The 19123-nt window shown below is 40.2% G+C and overlaps 1 protein-coding gene across 4 annotated transcripts in view; it reads right to left on the bottom strand.

Annotated features, from left to right (window-relative positions):
- MICAL3 (microtubule associated monooxygenase, calponin and LIM domain containing 3) overlaps window positions 1–19123 on the bottom strand; it is a 134530-nt gene that overhangs the window by 10245 nt on the left and 105162 nt on the right. For all 4 annotated transcript variants that reach the window (XM_026070343.1, XM_026070337.1, XM_026070339.1 and 1 more), the window contains 5 exons: window positions 16775–18650; window positions 15737–15831; window positions 9934–10041; window positions 9102–9195; window positions 4535–4585 (listed from right to left, as the gene is read on the bottom strand). In XM_026070343.1, the coding sequence (XP_025926128.1) occupies window positions 4535–4585; window positions 9102–9195; window positions 9934–10041; window positions 15737–15831; window positions 16775–18650 (2224 nt within the window). The remainder of the gene's footprint in view (window positions 1–4534; window positions 4586–9101; window positions 9196–9933; window positions 10042–15736; window positions 15832–16774; window positions 18651–19123) is intronic.

Raw genomic sequence — 19123 nt, 5'->3', positions numbered from 1 at the left:
AGGGACCACTGAATTGTCCTGCAAACCGAACAAGAGAGCCAAAAAAAAAAAAAAAAAAAAAAAATCACAGGAAAAGCAATAGTTGGAGCAGAATACACACAGAAGTCTTCTGCCTTCTACTAGACCTCAAAGCACTTCAAAATGCAATCAGAACTGGTACATTCCTATACTGGTCCTGCTTCACAAGCCTGTTAGGTTTTGTGTTGCAGTTGCGAGAACTGTGCAGAAAGAAGCAGGTAAACGACGATTGTTTGCTTACAGCACCTAACAAGATTTCTCAAATAGCACCTAACATGTTCTGCTTATCAAATGCTCTTTCCTGCTCCAAATTCATAGTAAAGAAAATTTGTTACCAATTAATTTCAGTGTCAAAAGCAGCTGCAGACTGAGAAAACAATGTTTATCTTACAACTGTAACCCTCTTCCAGGAGAGCTGTGTTTGCCAACCACAGGACATAGGACAGTTCCCACTTCAGCATGTCAGACTCAGATCCTGTAGATTTAGATATGCAGGACTTTAAAGGACATAATCAGCTCAAGTATTTTAAATAAGCTAATAAAAAGTGAAGTTCTAGTAGAGCATGCTTTAAACAAAGTACAAAGAATTTTAAAAAACACAGGCAAGCTTTTTTTTCCCTGTTTACCTGAAGTTSATAAAAATCTTGTCAAAAGGAAGAAATGGCTGAAAACAGCACTATCAAACACTCCAGCTCTCTTCCTTACATCCTTCTTGTCTGCCCCAGCATGCCCCAGCCAAGGGCTAGGCAGGACTGGAGTGCTGGGCTGTTGCCTCAATGATTCCCTGCTGGGTGCACGGAAGAGGAAGCTCCTCATCTGAATGCAGAAAGAACAAAGGAGGGACCTTCCAGAGGCAGAGGAGGAGTAAACCGGGACAAGGAACTGGTGGGGAAGGAGTAACTGAGGCTGGGACTCATTAAGCAAGGAGACTAAGAGCGCTAACTAAAGGAGAAGGGAGAGAGAAAAGGGGGAAAAGAGGTAAGGGGTGGAGGGAGAAGACAGCTCTGCTGAGAAGGAATGGACTAGAATTGTCTGGACAAAGAATGCCAGGTAGAAGAGGGAGCAGAGTCCCAAAACCAGGGGGAGAAAGTCAGAGGCAGGGACTGAGACGGTGGGAACTGATTTGGTGGGAACACCAGGGCAGGAGTGAGAGACTAGGAACAACTACTGCAGAGGCACAGGAGGTCTGAAAGGTAGATATACTAGTATTTCTTTGTCAAGAAGATTGAGGTTAAAATTAAATGCCCGAGAAGCAGAAACTGGAACTGAGAATGAAAATGGAACTGACATAAGGAGCTATGGATGGGAAAAGACAGGATTAGGACAAGGATTGTCTGCAAAGAGGGACTAAAAGGGACAACAAGTGTGTATCCACCACAGCATTGTATCCTTCCAGTGTCTGGCACAGAATCCATGTTTTCCAAGTCTCACCATTTTGCAGCTGGCAGCCAATATCTGTGAAATCCACTGAGCGTGTCCCATTCCCCCCCATGAGGATCTAGAGAGGGTGACAACCTAGCATTGCTACCAGTTGCTCCATAGGGCAAGTGGCAGACTTCTCTGCAGTGGATCTAAAGGTTCTAAATCCGTTGATAAATCAACATAATACACAATCTTAATTCCAGCTGACTTTGCAACCTTTGTAATGTTATTTTAACATAACTGCATATACTATATAATACATGCATAGGAATAATTACTCAGAATTGAAATGTGACCATCTGCACTGTGAAAAGAAACATCTGCTTTACAGCAACAGTACATGATATCTTAGAACAGGAAGAGAGGATTACGGCATCTGAGCAGAACAACAGGGGTAGTTAGGATAGCGATCTGTAATCTTGCAAATTGGAACTTGACCAGGACATCTGAAGTTACCACTCCCTTGCAGAAGTTGCTGTGCAGTCTGTAACAACTTAATGAAATGCAACTCTAATTAGTGCAAAGAAAATCCTAAATATATTAATAAAATGCCCTTATCACTCAAAACCAATAACGGATTTCTCAAAAATGATTACAGGCCTAAGATGACTTTCCAAAGTATCTGTGTGATTTTGCTTAGCATTCTACTGACCGCATGACTTTAGAGCCTTGCCTATGCCTGAGACACAAATTGCCAGCAGAATTACTAATCCACGCAGCCGTCCTAGTTGCTTGCAGTGCTCAGCAGGACCCTCCAGCCACAGGGTGCCCCAGGGATTTTAATGGCACTCCACCCAGATGCAGCAGCTTGCCCAAGTACGTTAACCTCAGAGCTGAGCTCTACATCTGCCACCAAACAGTGCCAAGTATCATCAGAGCAATGTATACATTCTGGCAAAAGTGTCCTGGCAGCCTCAAAAGCAAACATAAAGCAAATTACAGAGGCAACAAAAACAAACTATAAAGCCACATAATCCAGCAGAAATCCAGCAGACTATACTGATTCATTGCATTTAAAGGGATACTGCCCAGTATCGTATTTTTAAAGTTTGTTTAGAAAAAGATATTTTTGAGATCTGAGTAGACTTGCTATAGTTTTTAAATACATCAAGCATTTTTAAAAAATGTGAACATTGTCTCTGACTGTTGAAAGTCGAAGTGACCGAGCCACCATATAAAGGAAAACAGCCTGCAACAGAAGACTGAAAATGACCWCTCTAGAGTGACTGTTGAGCTCAGAGAAATGGAAAAAGCAAACAAGTAAAAAAGATGAAAAGTAAATTTGATTTTTAATTGTTTGAGATTTTCTGCAACACAGTAATTTTTTGAAGTGACAGTGTCCCTTTAAGTAAAGATTATTTTGCTTTTCTTACAGCCATCATTAGTAATTTTGATGGGACTGCTGTCTCTAAAGAGGCATTAGGAGGAGAAGGAGGGAGAGGAGGGAGAGGTATAGTGAAAATAGCATTAGATAGGGATAAGGATCTGTTAAAGTGTAACTCAGCATCAACCCTTTTACAGCTCCTACTATATGCTTGCTCATGAGGGTGTGGGCCTGCCCTGATGGGCATAAGTAGGAAGAGGGTTTCAAAGTCTCTCTGCAGAAGGTATCTCAGGAAAGAACATAGAGAGACTGAACAGCAAATGAAGCACAGGGCTAAGGAGGGCTATCACATGAAAATTACCACAGGGGAACTGGGCAACAAGTTAGGCCTACTAAGGAGAAAAGTCTTCCATTTTGAAACTTGAATTCTGGTGGATATTCCTAACGGAAGTGGATATAATCAACTAACAACCTATTGTGTTAGGACAATTTGGAGTCATTCCCAACAGGCAGCAACAGATAGATACTATGTGGGACAGCAATGCCCATGAAGGAGGAGAGAAAATGACAGTTAAAAACTTGGGTAACATTGCATTTCAAAGATCAAATACACAACAACAACCACAACAACGAGAAAGACTTCTTGTGATCTGCCTTGGATCAGGCCTAGAGTGTATGGATATTTCATCTGAGGATCTGGACTGTAATGGACTCCCTCAACAAAAGCACAGTCTGGATTTAACAACTTTATATTCTTAAAGACAAATGAAATGAGACCCTCAGATGACAAAGCAACCTAGCAGAGTTTGCTTTCTCTTGGATCCACTGACATATTTGTCCATTGTAAGTCTACAAGAATAAATTCAGGGTGACTAAACTAGCAAAGAAGGGAATTTTAATTATCAGGATGGGCAAATGCTAAATAAATGCCATTTACAACCCAAAAGTTACCCACCTATTAAGGGATTCAGGAAGTAGCATTAATTAAAGAAAGGAAAACTATAATGCAGAGTGATAACTGATGACCATAATCCGTATGTGAAAAAAAGAGTTAAACAGTCTAATGTGTCTTTAGCACTTAAATGAGATGCAAAGAAAATAACATAACAAGAAGCTTTTTAGCAGTGTAATGATGCAAAATGGGCTGTACGAAAATTGACTGGAACTCTAACAGTAGATTCCCTCCTACCCCTACAATAAGACAAAAGAAGAGAGAAGAACTATCACTCATCTACAAGTGTTTTCTAAGTCCTTTGAGGGAGCTTTTTTTTTTTTTTTGTTAACTCATCAAAACACTGGTTTCTTTGGAAGAAGCAAATGAGCTTCAGGAGTAGAAGAGGGAGGCAATGGCATGACTAAACCTTTAGAGTGCTGTTAGCTCTTGGGAGCTGATCAGTTCTACTTCTCCCTTTGTGTTAAAATATTTTCCTAAAGAGGATTTGGATGAACTGGACTTTGCAAAGGAGAAGCAAAAAACCAGAATGGCTTTCCACTGCTAGGAGGGAAGTTGGCTGGTGTGAAAATGGTAAACAAATTCTGAAATAATTAACACTGTGGAAAAGAGAAGAGGGAGCCTTACAAATGATTTGTGGAGTATGACAGCATCTCTTCTCCCTGAGCTGGAAAAGGGGTTCTGCTATAGCCAATCAGTCATGTGCAAGGACTGTTTCTTCTTGTTTTGTGAGCCAAGGATGGGAGAAGCAGGTGAAGGGAGGGGTGGGGAGGAGTGTCAGCAGGGTTAGTGTCAGCAAGAGGTTCAGCTATACATACCACCCAGATGCAAGTCGATGAGGTCACTGTAATAAGATTCTCCCCAATAGTCTACAACAAGGAATTGGTGAAGACAGAGTTATTGAGTTACCCCAGCCCCACACAATCAAAGCAATATACGAGAAAGAGATGTACAGACAGACAGTAAAAATAAAAGACAAACAAGAAACCATGCAGCTATACACAGGTATGTGTGTGTATACACACACACACACGTGTATTCATACATCCCTCTCTCTACATATAAATATTCATATCTATATATCTATACCTCTATAGATAAAGATATCTCACATAAACATATATATTGGGAAGATGAGGAGAAAATTCCCAGCAGGCAGGCAAGGACTTCTAATGAGAAAAATCAAGTCTACCCAGAGACACACTTCACCTATTTCAGTCTGTACCAGTACCTGACACTGATGTCTTTCCTCTTGCTGAAAAAGGAAGAACTATTCTTGTTGCTTCCACGCTGAGCAATATGTTGGAAGGAAACACTGTAATTTCGTGGGTCAGCTGCAGCAAAGGAGTTGCAGCAGTAAGGGTTGATTTCTTGGAGGTGAGTGAGCGGAGGATGTATGCGTACAGCACACGAATGAGAGGCACTGACTGAGTGCTGACATGAATGTCAAATGTGTAAGGGTAGAAAGATGGGTATGGGTGTTTGTGCTAATGCAGCATCTGTGTTAGAGAAGGAAGAACCTGCACAAAAGTGTGTGAAACAGAGACAGTTTGTACCTACACAGCCGCGAGAAACATGTACACCACAAGTAATGATGTTACTATGATTAAGTAATCATAGTACTGTATAATGGTTCCTTGTGGAAGAGACATATGGGAGTACTGAAAGCACCATTTCCCAATGCATATGATTCACTTGATGGAAAGAGGTGGCTCTTATATTTTGAGTATTGATCTGACAGTAGAAGTTTTCCCTGCTCCTAAAAATGGCTATCAAAGTTTATGCTAAAGGGGGACAAAGGAGAAAAAAGACGGTTCAAGAAATTCTGACTTGACATATTTTTCAAGTTAATAATTGAAAAAGATGTAAAATCCACACAGGAAAAGAAAGTCATCACCATGTCCAAACAGGTGAATGCACCATCATACAAGGCATTGTTACATTAATAGTGATCTTATTCAAGGTGTCTCTTCCACCAGGACACTGCAGAAAAATGGGAGAATGTTTCTTTGTGATTATCCTACTGTACCTTGGCCACGATGCAAAAGAGAGGGGGAAAAAAGAAGAAGAAAAAGAAGAGATGACAAAAACTTAAACCACCTGTATATGACAAACTTGTCACCTGAAATAGAGCTTACACTCCAGATCATTCATTTTAACTAACTGCCAGAGGGTGAGATTTTCAAAGATAATCACAGAGAACATATTCAGGAAAGTAAGTAATCATAGGGTGTAAGATGATTTTCTAAATTATAAACTAAATTTTGGAATAAGCATTCCACTTGCAGAAGAACAAAAGGCCAACAGTGGCTTGCCTGAGGCTGAGCCAGTTTAAAAAATGAAGAGACAAAGAGGTAGACAAGAAGGTGCAATTATTTATTAAAGTTGATAATGACCTCCAAGATGTTTCTGAGTCTGACTAGTTGAATAGCTAGTATCATCATATAGCATATTCCATCTTGACAACTGTCAGATAATGAGCGAAATTCCTGGAAAGAATATTGAGCTATTTGTACCTACTGCTAAGATCTAAATTAACTATAATCTCTCAGGCGGACAGCAGGGCATCACTGTGAACAATTTATTAATTGTCTGCTCAGTGTAAGTCAGCTGGCAAGAACATATGAAGGTGTATGCAAAATGGATGGAAAATAGAAGCAAAGTTTTTCTAGGTACATTCTAAGTATGTTCTTACCTACAGTACTGTTTTTTGTTCTTAACAGTCCAACTGAAAAATGTTTTTGCAAAAATGGAAGAAGGTCCAGACGTCAAGTGATATGAACAGCTGAAGTTATGGAAGACTTATACCTAAGGAAAAATTGAAATCCTTTAGTGAGAGGACAGGCAACATGACAAAGATGATACATGGCATAGGGAAGCATTTCATATGGTCTTGTTTATCATTTTCCACAACAGAAAAAGAAAAGAACCATTAAAACATACAAAATTCTGTTTCTTCTGTCAGGATTTTCAAGTACCTAGTAGTAGGAAATCCCTAATAATAATATGCAAAACTTTATATTTGAAGTTGCACAAGTCAGTGAATGAATAAAGTTAGGATTTTTTCTTTCCCTACTGAGAGGGGAGCTGAATAATCCACTCATTAGAGTGCAATATCTTCTCCAAGAATAGTTAATACTGGTTGCTGCCTATGGGATGGCCATTACTTTGATACTGGCATTGCAATCCTCTATTTATGAAGACAGAGTATGTACAGAAGAGGCATAACTCCCACATTTCTTCTCCTTGCACAAGCTTGTTAAACAGAAAGAGATATTCTTCAGATCACAACACTTTATACACTGGCCTTCCCTTTTTCAGCTTCTGCTTATAAGGTTTCATTAAGGGGAGGAGCTCACAAGAGACAAGAGCATGACTCCACACCTTTGCACAATGTTACTGCTGAACGCAGTGGTCACTGTTAGGTCACTATCTTATGCAATGCAGATAAGAAGAAAATTATGCTGATTTCCTGAATAATTAATGGTTATCAGAGGAAGAAATTAATAGTACCAATGGAGGGTGAAGTCACAGACTTCAATAATCCAGCTATCTTATTACAAACATAYGTAAAATGTCCATGCAAGAGTGGCTAGAGAGGTGAAGGATGGAGTTCACTTTTAATTTTGTGTTTTCAGGCAACACAGGCTAGAACATGTCTTTTTTTGAACAGAATATGTTTCTTGTTAACCCCCTGAAATAACTGGAAGAGTTGAGGCTGGTGAGTTCCTTATGATGGAGTTAAGCTTCTGTAAACATGATGTACAATCTTTTGATGGAAACATGTTGCCAGCAGCAAAGCATATCCTAGAGACTTACTGAAGAAGGAGATTCTCCCATTTTGCAAGAGGGGCCTATGATTTCATAATGCTGCTAAGAAAATCACAAATATACAAGCTCAAGTAAGACTGTCCTTTTGGGGTGAGTTGTGAGTGAGAAGCAAGGTATACAAGAGTTGCAGTCTTCCATACAAAATATCAGCTGTTACTCTGGGTCATTTTTGCACTCTCTGAACATTTCTTAGGCTATGGTGAAGAACACTCTCTCAGCTGTTAAGCTTTCTCACTTGTGCTGACATGTCTTACATGAATGTCATTTATCAGGTGAATAATCAAGATGAACTTCCAGGTGAGAAGAAAAAAAAAGGAAAAGAAGAATTAGAGACAAGAGAAGGGGTGTTAGTAAGTGCAGTAACTGGTGGGCCAGAGAACAGAGGGGGCCACACAGAAATACACAGCACAGGGAAAGAGGCACCACCACAGAGAAACACTTTTTGTATCAGGTTATTTTTTGAACCCACAAATAAAAAAGCCAGTCATATCACAAAACTACTGAAGTGATCAAGATTGTTCTCCACACTTGTAGTATTCATTTGCTTTGGTAACTACTTAATCCTGCTGCTTTGCCATGCCCTTACAGAACATGAAACAACTAATCGTGGCCAAGTAGTAACTGGTGGGAACTTACACCAGACCCTTCCTCTGGTGAACCTTCATTGCTTAAGCAACTACCATCTTCACAGGTACAGTGATTGCTCTTCAATCCAAGCAACAAGCCAAATCATTTTCCAAACACCTGTTCCACTATTATAATTTCCAATCTCTGATCTTTGCAATCAGGTGCATAATCCTGGACCTGTCAGATATACGCACACTGCATTTGCCTGTTGGATATCTGACTCCCTGTATTTAGGGATTCTTTTTTCCAAACCGTTATGCTACTATCAGCATTATCTGAACCAAGTATTCCTCCACTCTTACACTTTGCCAGATCAGGTGATGCTCATTTAATTTAATTTCAAGTACATTTAACACATTCCGTTAACAGCTTGACATGGATACCTTTCAGTACACGTGTGCATTTCTGCTCTGCACAACTTTGTCAGAAGTTGCCAGTGTGCTGGGCTGTGCAGTGAGGAAGATGTTCTGTGATGGTCCCTTGTAAGGACACTACCTTGATAATCCAACACAATAGAGAAAGTACACAATTTCACAATTACTTCCTTAACATACAAACAGGGTTCTCTTACTGTGACAGCTTTACATGAATCGCAGCTAGGAAACCCCTGCAATTTTCTAGCTGGAATATGCAGTAATATGCAGAAACAGTCAGATGGACATTTTAATCTATTAATAATTGGAGGGTTACCTCCTAAGCCTCAGGCAAAGACAAGTGAACTAGTTTCTGCCATTAGGGAAATTCAAGGATTAGAAGAAACACAGGAACAATAAGGCCTCAAAAAGATACTAGAAAAGGGAGAATGAATTCACAATCTGAATCTAGGCTACAATGGTCCAATTGCTTCTAAAATCCAAATAGCTAAGGACTATTGCACAAGCATTTGGTAAGAAAACACTGAAAAGCAAACCAAGCTGTGTTGGATACCTGCTTCTCCCCGAAGGGCCTTCTCCACGGCAACCCCTCTCTCCTCGAGTTGCCTCTGCTTCTCTTCCACTTGTTCAAGCTGGCGCTGGATGATCTGTTCAGAAAAGAACAAGCAGAAACTCACCAACAGCAATTCTCTTGTTCTGTCTGCAGCACTCCTCCAGCTCTAAATGACACTTCAGCCAAATCAACCTTTTCAAAACCAAGTATTTGCATCCAACAATACAGCGCTTCAGAAGCTAGCATTACAGTTCCCTGCAGGAAAGGGACTCCCTCTGTATCCTATCCCTTAGTTTTACAAACACCATGATACTCACTTATTTGCTACAACTCCAACCACTTTCCTATACTCTAAAGTGAAGGTGATGCTATTCAGTTAGCTGAACCCCTGTCTCAAGTTTTAAGAGAAATCCTATCACTGACAGACAATGCCAGCAGTCTTCCAACAGTCTTCCAACAGATCTCTGATGATGAAAGGTTAATCTGGTAACACCTCATCCAGCAGCATCATTGGTGCAGCTTCATCAGGTATTATTTGACTATCACTGTTCCATTCAGTGAATGGTACTTTGCTCATCTCCACCTAGAAAGGTGTTACAGTCATTATTTGCCATTTTTCTTGCTCTAACACTATCATGATAGGTTTCAGCAATTCTTCCCATGTTTGTGACACGGTACCAAATTTGACAGAGAGAGTGAGAGCAGTGACAATCATGTAGAAATAGAGGAAAGTTCTGGCTCTGGATCCTCTTCTGGCACACTAAGAATGCCAGAATCATGGTGCTTTCACATAGAGATTTCCTGCCATGACAAGTAAAGTCTGAGGCACTACCTGGGCTCTATGTAACCTCTTTAGCTCCTCTTGCTTGGCTTGTCTACGGGCAGCTTTCTGTACTCGCCGAGTCAGCTTGGCGTTCAGTTCTTCTTCCGTGTAGGCTCTCTGAAGGAAGAAGAAACAGAAGCAAATTTTAATTGCATGCCCAGAGATTTGGGGGAGGGAAGACATTCTCTCTTCCAAAATCTCATGTAAGAGGTGTTCTGTCATTGCCATGGCTGTGTCAAAAGTCAAGCTTTCATAGGCATAGGTGTTCACAGTGCAGTGAGCAACAATTTCAGGGTCAAATCAGGAGTGAAGAAGCATATAAGCCAACTGCAAAGCTGTGACTTTATATAATCTCCTATCCCTGATTTCCACTGCTATATGGAACCTCTCCACAAAGATCAAATCCATTTTTATTCTTTTTCTCAACGGAGTTAGCCAAACGGATTTAGTTAAATCAATATAATAGTGACTATATAAAGAGGTCACCTTGAAGACAGTAAAGCATGTCTACATGAAACAGTTATAGCAGCACAAGCTAAGAAATTAATTTAGACCAGTGCAGTTATCTTGGTATTCCTCTCTCTCCATATATACCATTTTATTCTGGAGCAATAACATCCATATTTGGGAATTATATTGGTATAACTGGTTGTAACTACCTGTATAAATTTGTGCAATTTTTCTATGTATCAAGAAGGCAAGAAGAGACTTGAAAGCAGAGCGATGTTCTGGTGGGAGAGGGGAAATCCCATCTCAAGAGCAACCCCACAAAACTGGCTAGTGTAAAACAAACAAGCAAACAACTCCTAAACTAAAACTAGACTACCACAACACCAGAAGCCATCCAAAGGGAGAAAGGCTATGTTTATAGCGATAGAAAGGTATTTCCTCCTCTTCTTTTCTCCCAGTATGACTAGTTTAAAAATAAGTAAATTGTTATTGAAAATGGAGTTTAGTATCTTTTCAGGTATATTAGTTGGTTGTTTTGTAATCTAGGCAGGCTTCCTCTCATAGACTTTGAGAGTGTCAAAGAAGCTTCACAACTGTAACTACAGTGAAGAAAAGAACTCTCTTCTCACATACACGTACATAGGCTTTAAGGGACAGCTGGAAACAGATGCCTTCCACTTCTGGAAAGATATCTTCTCCACGGAGAGTCAAGTTAAAGGACAAAATGTTAATACAGACTAACCTGAATTTGTTTTACCTAGTTATTGCACTGCCACATCGATCAGTCTCTCCCTGTTTTATTGTTCTCAGTAAGTAGAGGTTTAAGCTAGGACCACAACTCTATTCAAAACTCCTCAGAAAGGGAGTTACCAAGCACCATTGTTAAAACTCCAAGTTGTTAATGCTTTACTCTCTCTTTTTTTTTTTAATACAAAATCCACAATGACACCCCAATCAGAAGGGAAAGTCATAGAGGGTGAGACTTTCCTATCCCACCTAACACTTTTGGACTGTGAAGAAAGGACAATAAGAATTTCAGAAAACAGCAACATTACTGAAATAGAAATGCAACTTCTATCTTTTGATTTTAGCTTGATAGACAGTTTCACTGAGATTTCAGTGAATCCAAAGAACTGTGAAGGACACTGATTGAAGTGTGACAATTCACTTGCAATAATATTCTAAGTATTAAAAAGAATACACATACATATTTAACTGCCTAGCAACCCAATTCATTCTGAAGCTCAAAGCTCATCCACATTGTTCTGTACAGCTGTAAACTGTTTTTCACTGATAAATGCATGCACTCTAGGAAGTCAGAGAATTTGGAGTTTAATGCATTTTTGGTAGACAACCTCTATGAAGATTTTGCTGCCCATGTCTGCTGACATCTCATGCATGCACAGTCAATGTTTGTGATGTTAGTGCACATGTGATGGGTAGCTATGGATTCAATGGGTTAATATAGGGACATGCATGCAACAATGGCCAGCTAGTGGGAATGGAGACACTACCTTTGACGAATATGATCTCTTGAATGCCAAGGCGTGTGGTACATAAATCGACTTTAAAGGGGAATGGTAAAGGAAAAAAAACAACATACAAAATGAAGCAAAATCAGTTCAACATTGAAAACAGATGCACAGTAATAAAACAAAGCTGTTTTTAAATGCAACATAAAATTGTGCAAATGCTGAAGATGGCCCAGACTGATTAAGCACAATGGAACTCCCGCCACAAAATCAAGCTTCTAGTGCCCTCCTGAAGGCCATTAGGTTTGGGACCCTCTTTGAAGATGCATTCAACCTGGAAATCCCTTCTAGAGGGATTCTTTCGCCTCTATAATCTCCACCCATTGGATTTAATGTCCATTGAAGAAGTAAGTGTACATGCATATACAACATTTTGGCTTAAAATCTGGAATAATGGCTTATGCTGGGCATGCTTGGTCCGAACCTGCTCACCCAATCACGTATTACTTTTTACCATACATTTACAGACTGATTTACCACCTCTCCTAGAAGTTCTGTCTATTTCATGATTTTAAATGATCTTTACTTAATAGAAATGATCATTTGCATTTAAATACCATCACAATCCTCACTGCTTTGTGACTGGAGAAATATCAGATGGGCTCAGAGTGGGTTACATGTCCTACATTAACGGAATCTCTCTGTCTAAAAAGAAAATCTCCAGAGAGTTCGAGGAACTAAAATTATGACATTGCATCAGAACTGACTCAGTGTTGCTGCACTGTGTAGCATTTTCAGCAGTACTGACTGAATCAGAAGCTAAACATTGTCAAACTATATATATATTTTTTTGATTTTCTGTTCTGGCTATTCTCTCTGGTAGCTCAACTCAGTAACGAAAAGGAACAAAACAGTCATTACCTTCTCTACCCAATGACATTATAAGCTACACTGCACCCAGAAAATAAGGCAAATAGACTACTTAGGGTCTGTAAGAGAGATGTACTTTCCTTGTGTCATGAACTGCAGAGGGCATTGTGCCATTCTGGGGTAACAGCCAGCATTTTGCTTTTTCACATTCAATAAACTAAAAACAGTCACAAATGAAAAGCCACAGAACAACTTAAGCATGTATGCAAACTTCAGTAACCAGCAGACTACCTGTAGTAGCAAATGCATGTCTGATCACAAATACCACAATTGTACGGGAACAATGACAAACACACGCAATGACAAACACCTATTAACACAGAGCATTACGCTAGGAGTTCTTTACAGGACGCTTCTTTTGAAAGACACTGCACTAAACAACACTGAATTAATCCACTGCTGATCACAAAGGACAGGCTAAACAGAGCAAGCTCTCTGGAAAGCAAGCTCACTACAATAACCAAAAAAGCAGCACAAGCAGGATTTTAGTTTAGAGAAGGGATTCACATAAAAGTTATGTGGCACACAGGAAGCCAATTCTTACCATAAAAAGTAACAGGTTGTTTGTAACTTAAGATACATAAGCCCACCTCAAATCAGTACGAACTCAGTTTTGTCAATCCAAAAGTCCAGCCACATTTCCTTTGACAGCAAAGCATCCCAGGTTTGCATAAATGTTTGACATCCTTAAGACAGGATGCATTGTAACTAGAAAGTGTAGTTTTCAGATCTGTTCCCTCTGAATAACTATATTCATTCTCAAAAACCACTCCTCTAGAAAATAGGCAGATGCTGAGCAAAGAAATTCTTAACATGACTTCAGCAACAGCAAATGGGAGAAAATGAGAAAGTACCACCTCAACAGAGCTGGTGAGATATTCTGAATATTAGGATTCCAGGTACCTGCCACTGAGCCTATCACCCATAATGTTAGTGATGAGATATTTTTCTGCAAAAGCCATTTTAAATTGAAGTAGCTCAGCACAGAAAACAAAGTGACCATCAAGGTATACCCAAGTTTGAGAGCAGGCATAGACCTTAATGAAGCTCTGCTTCCTCCTGAAAGGGCTTACAGTGCAGAACTGCAGCTTCATAAAGTCTTATCTGAACCCCTTGTACTGCAAGCCTGTCCTCTGCTAGCCACAGGTACCTCATTCTTCTGCATCTCTTGCAAAATGCAGAATTTCTCATGAAACGCCTTGACGGCATGCAAGGAGGAATGGAAGGGGAAGACAGAGGAAAAAAAGGAACCAAATAAAAACAAAATTATCTTCCTCTCAGAAGAAATATATACCAACTAGGGAGAGAGATCGAAAGAGAGGTAAGTAAACTCAGAAAATTCCTACTTGTTTCATCAACTCCTTCCTCTACCTTGTTAGGTATTCTAATTCATTCCACTATATATACACACAGAGAAAGTATTTCCTATGACATTTCAACTGGCAATACTTCCATACCTTTGCCATCTGAGCCAAGTATCAACTAGATCCTGGCATTTGAGACTGATTTCCGCACACTGGATGAAAGGTTTGAGTTTGGAGGCACAGACCACGGTGTCTGTGACAGTGCTTTCTGAGATACTCTCTTCTTCATGAAACTTTTAACATGTGAACCAGGCCCCACAAGGAAGGGACAGAAGGAACTCATTTTTCATTTTTCAGTACCAGTAAGGCCTCAGTGTACTGTGGGGTCAATGGAATCTCTACTTATCCCTCCAAACCATGCACCCTGCTAGACAGATCTTAGAACATCTCAGGAATGAAAGAAGGGTTCTTTCCCATTATAATAAATTTAGCTGATCCACATTTTTTCCACCTATTTTTGCATTAATAGTGCCATCCTAAAATTGAAATAAATAATTTGAAAGCAACTAACTTAGGCACTTAGTTATCACCATGTATTTTCCACATTGCAAATAAACTAAACATATCTTTTTCCTGGGCTTTTATAGGGATTCACTGGTCTCTCTTCTGTTCTCTCCAATATCTTCCTTTAAGCACAATTTAAAGTGAAACTTATTTGGCTAGAGAGCCATTGATATGGCTTACATCACAATATTACTGCACTTGCTAGGGAAACTTGTGCAGGAACAAGAAACAACTTTCTCAGAAGAAGTAGAGTTCATACTAGCCCACACCTGAATGAGAACACCAGGCTAAGACCAATCCCTATATATTGGGATTTTATAGGGGCTTGCTATGTATTTCTTTTTCACAGTTGTTATCTATAGGAAAAGACATATGGAAATACCCATGAACCACCAAGTTTTCAAAAGGAACATGGTCAAACGGGGAGAGAGAAGGGTGATAGCTCATCTTTTCTCCAAAAAGGAAAGATACTAATTCAGACTGTACACTTCCTCTTCTGCCAGGAAAAAATCAGCAAACTTGTATGAGTTGCAAAACTGCAACCTGTAGCTTACCTTTTAGTGGATGATCTGTCTTGACTATGTTCTTGATGCATGCAAAGTAACATTCCTGCCTGTAATTTGCTTGGAATTCTATCAGATCAATCTATCAAAGAGGCTGGTAAAATAATGTCCTAAAATCAGACCCTCACAACAAGAAAAAGGACTATTTCATTGGTACCTTTTTGCCATTAGAGTGAGTGAAATTACATTAGAGTCAGTGAAATTTACTCCTGATATTAAATTTCTGTTTTGTATAGATCATTGACATGCTCACAACAGGGACAAAAATATCACTGTTCAGACTGTGATATTCAGTTGTAAAGCAATGTCTCAGTGAGACAACAAATCCTTCATATAACAACAGGGAATAGCTCATATTCGTGAAACTAGCTGATTTTAGGTAGATCATCCAGCCAGCTTACAGGAAAGCCAGCTCCACAGAAGAAACATTAATAATGACAAAATTAATCCATCAAATTTCTGCTGTGGTTCTAAGCCTATGATTTAAAGGATGCTTGCTCCATCTAAAATGCATTCCCCATCTGCCTACCTCTCGCTTGGACTTCTGGGAGGAACGTTCTAAAATATCATCACTGGAGAGGTCAGAGTCCTCTGAGAAACTCAGGTGTCGACGGAGCTGCAAATCTGAGGAGGCAGGAATAAAAAAATGAAGTTAGAAAAATGGCAATTATGACAGTCCATTTCTCTCTGGAAACATTTAAGAAGTCAGTGGATAACTTATTTGATTAAACTTCAAAAATACTTAGTCCTTCACACCATTCTCAGCTGCTTCAACCAGGATTATATAGTGACCAGAAAAGTATCACTCCAAAAATGATCAGTATTAATTAGAAGCTTCATTCTAAGAGAGCATCACCTTCTGCAAATGGTGTTAGAAGTAATGGTCATGACTCTCCCTTTCTGCTGTATCAGTTCTCTTATGGATAGATACAGAATTTGGGTGACAGCAGCAGGCACCATTTTCACTATTTGTGCAAGGCCAGAGAAATGTTACATGTCTGCTTTCGATTATGTTTTTGGCTAACTTATTTACTTTATCACAAGTTATCATTAAATATGTCTGCCTGCACCTGATGACATGTGAGAAATTTACATGACCTCAGAATCCCCACTTCTTAGATCAGTAGAGAATTGCCAGATCACTGAAAACACAGAAGAATGTCTCTCTGTAATCATCAGCATCCATGGTGCCAGATCAAAAGAAAGAGAACAAACCACCAAAGAGAAAGATGACAATCAGATTTAAAATAAAGATGAAACATCATAAATGCCTGATTCCAGCAAACAACACTTCTTTCTCAAGTCAGTCTAAGGCAGAAAACAGATATGTCTTGTATATACAAAGAGTGAACCTTCTATTTAAGAATCCATTTTTTTTTCATTGCCATATAAACTAACTCTGCAAATACACAAGCATACAATTCCACTCTGTAGTATTCATCCTGATATGCACGTTAGAAAGGGAGAGCAGTGTCATGCTGCACACTAGCACAAAGAGCCATATTTACTTTCAGGGATTCCTAGCTGTAGTAAAACTATAGAGTATAGAGGCACATATCAATTATACCTGCTGCTGTAACCAATGGAGAAGCCTTGTGCTTGCCAGAATCCACAGTGGCACTACTTGAGGGAGTGCTTGGGCAGGATTTGTCATCAGTCTTCTTCTTCTTGTCTTTCTTATACCCAGAAAAAACAGACTTCCATAATGATCTAGTTTTTGTTGCTTCCTCTGTCCCACCACTAGATTTGTCAGAAAGCCTGCTGTCATTTTTGGATTTCTTCTCCTTTTTGTTCTTACGAGGGGAGAAAAGAGAAGTTCTTTTCTTACTCTTTCCACTGGAGCTTTCTGAAGAGGTGATGGACCCTTCAGGGCCAGCCACATCAGCAGGAGGAGTGGAGAACTTTTCACTAGCAGCATCATGTTTTAGTGTGGAGCTCTCTGCTATTTTCAAGGCCAAATGCTTTGGAGAGTCATAAAACAACTCTTTGGTCTTCAAGGGCATGGAAGATGCCTTTCGTGCCCTTGCAGCCCCAGCAGCAGCAGCTGCAGCCATCTCCATATCTTTCATCTTACACAACTGTTTAGCCATGGCATCACGTAGTGCTTGGCTCTTGACAGACTTCTCTCTGGCTCTCATTCTTTCTTCAGCAAGTTCCTTGGCTTCTGGAGAAATTCCAGGTAGCACTCTTTTCTTTTGGTTAACCCCTCCTTCCATTGAGGGTGGACCACCATTTTCTTTGACCAAGGGCAAAAGAAGCGGTTTCTCTGGCCTTGGCCTACTGGTAGGAGGTGTAAAGAACTTCTCATGAAGGCTTGTGTCCTCTGTCCTCTCATCATATGTGTCCTCTACATCATCAGCAAATGGAATCTCATCTACACTCTCTGCAAAAGACTTCCGCACGTCTTCTTTTTTGGCCTGGGTTGACTCTTTGGCAGCAGAGGTTGGCTCATTGCGTGGGAGAGCAGGAGGTGTTGATGCTGGTGTTGGAGGTGACTTGGCTTCAACCTCATTCTGCCAAATTGCTTGATGCCTCTTTTTACGCAAAGTGGCTGGTTCTTCATCCTGAGGAGGTGGTGGAGGTGGACTTGAAGGAGGAGTAAGCATGGTAGAGTCAGAAGTGTTGAAGCTCTGGCTAGCCAGTGTTCTCATGTTAGATGAACTCTCCTGAAGGCCAAGTCCAGAACTGCTGGATACATCTCTCCTTACTTCATTGGAACTCTTCAGATCTTTTTCTGATGGAGATTTTGGAGTGAGCAGAGAAATCTGCTCGTTTTCTAACTTGGACAGTCCCTGCCTTCTCAGGGCAGGCTGGGGTTTCACAAGATGGATCCTCTCCTCCCCTGAAGCATTCTCAGTATTAAAAGACTTTAGAGGAGTTGTCTCAAGGGCAGATACAGTCAAACTTGGCTCTGAGTGTTTGTTTCTGTCTACTGGGGTGAGGCCTAAGCTCCTCCGGATTTCAGCACTCTTCATCCAGAACTCTTCTACAAGATTACTCCGTTTCAGGGCTTCTTCTGCAGTAGTAGGGCTCCCCAATTTTTCCACCTCACTATCCTGGCTCCTTAGGACCAGTTTGGCCAGAGGAGTAGACGTTAAGGCTGGGACAGGCTGGAAACATACTGGAGGCTCCATTGGGGATGGAATGGATGCTTCAGTAGAAGGCAAAGGCTGTGAACAGATAGGTGTTTGAGCAGATGTTGGGGATGAAGCCAATGTCGATGCTGCTGGCTGAGACTCTGCTGGTGATGTAGGTGCAACGGCTTCTGGTGATGCAACTGGCTGGGATAATACTGGAGAGACTGGCACTGAAGGGCTCTTAACTTTCCTGTCTTTTGGGATTTCATCCTTTGGTCCTTCCTCAAGAATGAAAGGCTCAGGAAAAAAGCGTGTCTCTGTAGATTTTATAGCACGGGATACTGCAGCAAGGGGATCTTTTACATCCTACAAAAATGAGAAAAAAAAAAGAATTATTAATAGTCACTAGGCACATTGGAATGTTGTTCCATTTTTGTTGCTATCAAGGGAAGTTAGCAATACGGAAACAATCCAAGAATCAAAATATGAAAAAACCCACATATGGCATCCCTTTCCCAGGCCTGGAACGCCACTTAGGACTTTACAACAAGTATTTCTCAGGTACATCAGGTATTTCTCTGTTCTATTGTATAAACTGTCCTTTGTACATGACAACAAGGCAAATTTAATTTTTAGAAGAAAAAGCGTGCTAAGTTCCAGAAATCCATTTCTATCTTTTCCTGCTCTCTCTTCCCATCCCCAACTATGTATATTATGGTGGTTCCTTATCTCACAAATTTGATATAAGTCTCTCCAGCTCTCATCAATACAGCACTTTGTGCTGGCTAGTGCCTGCTTTAAGCACATGGTTTCTTAAAGCAAGGGGTGCTTTCTCTTCT

This window comes from Apteryx rowi, unplaced genomic scaffold (assembly GCF_003343035.1).
Source record: "Apteryx rowi isolate R43461 unplaced genomic scaffold, aptRow1 scaffold_31, whole genome shotgun sequence".
In the NCBI taxonomy this organism is placed as follows: domain Eukaryota; kingdom Metazoa; phylum Chordata; class Aves; order Apterygiformes; family Apterygidae; genus Apteryx; species Apteryx rowi.
The sequence above is the reverse complement of the archived record's forward strand: the minus strand, read 5'-3'. Positions and strand labels throughout refer to the sequence as shown.